This window comes from Pollachius pollachius (genome assembly GCF_949987615.1).
Source record: "Pollachius pollachius genome assembly, chromosome: 13".
In the NCBI taxonomy this organism is placed as follows: Eukaryota; Metazoa; Chordata; class Actinopteri; order Gadiformes; family Gadidae; genus Pollachius; species Pollachius pollachius.
This window is the reverse complement of record NC_136946.1, coordinates 1822016-1827015: the sequence shown is the minus strand read 5'-3', so window position 1 is coordinate 1827015 and position 5000 is coordinate 1822016. Positions and strand designations below refer to the sequence as shown.

The window sequence follows — 5000 nt, the reverse complement described above, 5'->3', positions numbered from 1 at the left end:
ACGGGGAATGGGTTAACCTAGCTCTCTGTGTTGTATACGGGGAATGGGTTAACCTAGCTATCTGTGTTGTATACGGGGAATGGGTTAACCTAGCTATCTGTGTTGTATACGGGGAATGGGTTAACCTAGCTAACTGTGCTGTATACGGGGAATGGGTTAACCTAGCTCTCTGTGTTGTATACGGGGAATGGGTTAACCTAGCTATCTGTGTTGTATACGGGGAAAGGGTTAACCTAGCTACCTGTGTTGTAAAGGGGAATGGGTTAACCTAGCTATCTTTGTTGTATACGGGGAATGGGTTCACCTAGCTATCTGTGTTGTATACGGGGAATGGGTTAACCTAGCTATCTGTGTTGTATACGGGGAATGGGCTAACCTAGCTATCTGTGTTGTATACGGGGAATGGGTTAACCTAGCTATCTGTGTTGTATACGGGGAATGGGTTAACCTAGCTATCTGTGTTGTAAAGAGGAATGGGTTAACCTAGCTATCTGTGTTGTATACGGGGAATGGGTTAACCTAGCTATCTGTGTTGTTTACGGGAAATGGGTTAACCTAGCTATCTGTGTTGTAAAGGGGAATGGGTTAACCTAGCTATCTTTGTTGTATACGGGGAATGGGTTAACCTAGCTATCTGTGTTGTGTACGGGGAATGGGTTAACCTAGCTATCTGTGTTGTATACGGGGAATGGGTTAACCTAGCTATCTGTGTTGTATACGGGGAATGGGCTAACCTAGCTATCTGTGTTGTATACGGGGAATGGGTTAACCTAGCTATCTGTGTTGTATACGGGGAATGGGTTAACCTAGCTATCTGTGTTGTAAAGCGGAATGGGTTAACCTAGCTATCTGTGTTGTATACGGGGAATGGGTTAACCTAGCTATCTGTGTTGTATACGGGGAATGGGTTAACCTAGCTATCTGTGTTGTATACGGGGAATGGGCTAACCTAGCTATCTGTGTTGTATACGGGGAATGGGTTAACCTAGCTATCTGTGTTGTATACGGGGAATGGGTTAACCTAGCTATCTGTGTTGTAAAGAGGAATGGGTTAACCTAGCTATCTGTGTTGTATACGGGGAATGGGTTAACCTAGCTATCTGTGTTGTTTACGGGAAATGGGTTAACCTAGCTATCTGTGTTGTAAAGGGGAATGGGTTAACCTAGCTATCTTTGTTGTATACGGGGAATGGGTTAACCTAGCTATCTGTGTTGTGTACGGGGAATGGGTTAACCTAGCTATCTGTGTTGTATACGGGGAATGGGTTAACCTAGCTATCTGTGTTGTATACGGGGAATGGGCTAACCTAGCTATCTGTGTTGTATACGGGGAATGGGTTAACCTAGCTATCTGTGTTGTATACGGGGAATGGGTTAACCTAGCTATCTGTGTTGTAAAGCGGAATGGGTTAACCTAGCTATCTGTGTTGTATACGGGGAATGGGTTAACCTAGCTATCTGTGTTGTATACGGGGAATGGGTTAACCTAGCTATCTGTGTTGTTTACGGGAAATGGGTTAACCTAGCTATCTGTGTTGTAAAGGGGAATGGGTTAACCTAGCTATCTTTGTTGTATACGGGGAATGGGTTAACCTAGCTATCTGTGTTGTGTACGGGGAATGGGTTAACCTAGCTATCTGTGTTGTATACGGGGAATGGGTTAACCTAGCTATCTGTGTTGTATACGGGGAATGGGCTAACCTAGCTATCTGTGTTGTATACGGGGAATGGGTTAACCTAGCTATCTGTGTTGTATACGGGGAATGGGTTAACCTAGCTATCTGTGTTGTATACAGGGAATGGGTTAACCTAGCTATCTGTGTTGTATACGGGGAATGGGTTAACCTAGCTATCTGTGTTGTATACAGGGAATGGGTTAACCGTGTGACAGCGATATATTGTTGTTACTCTTTCTCCTGACTAATATACTTATTGTAAGTCGCTCTGGATAAAAGCGTCTGATAAACACCCTGAATGAAGATGGAGAGTAGGAGGAGCCTCGGCTGACAGGAGGACCTCCCACAATGCACCCTATTCATCCTTCAGGGCGCGGTCCAGGCTTTCCACCAATCACAGAGGAGCTCCCATGATGCACCCTGCTCACCTTTCAGGGCACGGTCCAGCGTCTCCACGCGGTCGCAGATGTTGCGCGTGAGGCCTTCCACGATGTCGGCCATGACGTTGAAGTCGGCCACGTTGTAGACGTGCTCCTCCTCGGGTGGCGAAGCGATGGCTCGGAGCTCCACCTCATCGGCGTTCTTCACACCTGGGGACACACCGCGGCATCTTCATCATCATCATCATCATCATCGTCATCGTCATCATCATCACCGCAGCATCTTCCAGTGTTAGCCTAGCGCTGGTAGATCTAACTCTACCCAGTGTTAGCTTAGCATTAGCCTAGCGCTGGTAGGACTTACTCTACCCCGCGTTAGCCTAGCGTTAGCCTAGCGTTGGTAGCACCAACTCCACCCAATGTTAGCCTAGCGCTTGTAGCACTAACTCTACCCAGCGTTAGTCTTGTGTTAGCCTAGCGCTGGTAGCACTAGGTCCACCCAGCGTTAGCCTAGCATTAGCCGCAGCGTGGCGGCTCACCGATAGCGAACAGCTGGATGCCGGCCTGCCGCAGGCTGCGGGCCGGCGGGATGACGTCGTCCTGGGACTTCCCGTCTGTGATCAGGATCCCGATCTTGGGAACGCCGTCGCGGGAGCCAGCCTCGGGCTTGAAGCTGTTCTCCAGGATGAAGGTCAGCGCCAAGCCTGGGGGACGGGGGGGTCAGACAACAGGAAGACCACAGGGGGGCCAGGGTGTGTGTGTGTGTGTGTGGTACCGGTCAGTGTGTCTGTGTGTGTGTACCGGTCAGTGTGTGTGTGTGTGTGTGTGTGTGTGTGTGTGTGGGGATGTGTGGTACCGGTCAGTGTGTGTGTAATGTGTATCGGTCAGTGTGTGTGTGTGTGTGTACCAGTCAGTGTGTGTGTGTACCGGTCAGTGTGTGTGTGTACCGGTCAGTGTGTGTGTGTGTGTGTGTGTGTGTGTGGGGATGTGTGGTACCGGTCAGTGTGTGTAATGTGTATCGGTCAGTGTGTCTGTGTGTGTGTACCGGTCAGTGTGTCTGTGTGTGTGTCTGTGGTACCGGTCAGTGTGTGTGTGTGTGTGTACCGGTCAGTGTGTGTGTGTGTACCGGTCAGTGTGTGTGTGTACCGGTCAGTGTGTGTGTGTGTACCGGTCAGTGTGTGTGTGTACCGGTCAGTGTGTGTGTGTACCGGTCAGTGTGTGTGTGTGTGTACCGGTCAGTGTGTGTGTGTGTACCGGTCAGTGTGTGTGTGTACCGGTCAGTATGTGTGTGTGTGTACCGGTCAGTGTGTGTGTATGTGTACAGGTCAGTGTGTGTGTGTACCGGTCAGTGTGTGTGTGTGTGTACCGGTCAGTGTGTGTGTGTGTGTACCGGTCAGTGTGTGTGTGTGTGTGTTCCGGTCAGTGTGTGTGTGTACCGGTCAGTGTGTGTGTGTGTGTACCGGTCAGTGTGTGTGTGTGTGTGTACCGGTCAGTGTGTGTGTGTACCGGTCAGTGTGTGTGTGTGTGTACCGGTCAGTGTGTGTGTGTGTGTGTGTACCGGTCAGTGTGTGTGTGTACCGGTCAGTGTGTGTGTGTGTGTACCGGTCAGTGTGTGTGTGTACCGGTCAGTGTGTGTTTGTGTACCGGTCAGTGTGTGTGTGTGTACTGGTCAGTGTGTGTGTGTGTGTACCGGTCAGTGTGTGTGTGTGTGTGTACCGGTCAGTGTGTGTGTGTACCGGTCAGTGTGTGTGTGTACCGGTCAGTGTGTGTGTGTGTACCGGTCAGTGTGTGTGTGTACCGGTCAGTGTGTGTGTGTATACCAGTCAGTGTGTGTGTGTACCGGTCAGTGTGTGTGTGTACCGGTCAGTGTGTGTGTGTATACCAGTCAGTGTGTGTGTGTACCGGTCAGTGTGTGTGTGTACCGGTCAGTGTGTGTGTGTGTGTACCGGTCAGTGTGTGTGTGTGTGTACCGGTCAGTGTGTTTCCTCCCTTGTAGGGGAGGTTCTTCATGGCGTCGATGACAGCCTCCTTGGTAGCGTGGGTGTTGAGGTGCCACTCCATCCGGGGGTCCCCGCTGTACTGGGCCAGGCCTGGGCCACGGGTCACAAGTCAAAGGTCACAGCTCACCACAGGTCAAAGGTCACAGCTCACCACGGGTCAAAGGTCACAGGTCACCGCAGGTAACAGGTCAAAGGTCACCACGGGTCACATGGTCACAGCTCACCACAGGTCAAAGGTCACAGGTCACCGCAGGTAACAGGTCAAAGGTCACCACGGGTCACATGGTCACCACAGGTCACCATAAGTCAAAGGTCACAGGTCACAACAGTTCAGGATGAGTTAAGGTGAGTTAGTGTTAGTGTGTGTTAGTGTTAGTGTGTGTTAGTGTGAGTTAGTGTGTGTTAGTGTTAGTGTGTGTGAGTGTGAGTTAGTGTTAGTGTGTGTTAGTGTGAGTTAGTGTTAGTGTGTGTTAGTGTGAGTTAGTGTTAGTGTGTGTTAGTGTGAGTTAGTGTGTGTTAGTGTTAGTGTGTGTTAGTGTGTGTTAGTGTTAGTGTGAGTTAGTGTGAGTTAGTGTGAGCTAGTGTGTGTTAGTGTGAGTTAGTGTTAGTGTGTGTTAGTGTTAGTGTGTGTTAGTGTGAGTTAGTGTTAGTGTGTGTTAGTGTGAGTTAGTGTGTGTTAGTGTGAGTTAGTGTGTGTTAGTGTGAGTTAGTGTTAGTGTGTGTTAGTGTTAGTGTGTGTTAGTGTTAGTTAGTGTTAGTGTGTGTTAGTGTGTGTTAGTGTGAGTTAGTGTTAGTGTGTGTTAGTGTGAGTTAGTGTTAGTGTGTGTTAGTGTGAGTTAGTGTGAGTTAGTGTTAGTGTGTGTTAGTGTTAGTGTGTGTTAGTGTGTGTTAGTGTTAGTTAGTGTTAGTGTGTGTTAGTGTGTGTTAGTGTTAGTTAGTGTTAG

General features: G+C 49.2%; 1 protein-coding gene across 1 annotated transcript in view; it reads right to left on the bottom strand.

Moving 5' to 3' along the window:
- Positions 1–5000, bottom strand: part of col14a1b (collagen, type XIV, alpha 1b) — a 49810-nt gene that overhangs the window by 32875 nt on the left and 11935 nt on the right. The window contains exons 7-9 of the mRNA XM_079749311.1: positions 4027–4146; positions 2596–2760; positions 2105–2266 (exon numbers count right to left, since the gene is read on the bottom strand). Coding sequence (XP_079605437.1) covers positions 2105–2266; positions 2596–2760; positions 4027–4146 — 447 coding nt within the window. The remainder of the gene's footprint in view (positions 1–2104; positions 2267–2595; positions 2761–4026; positions 4147–5000) is intronic.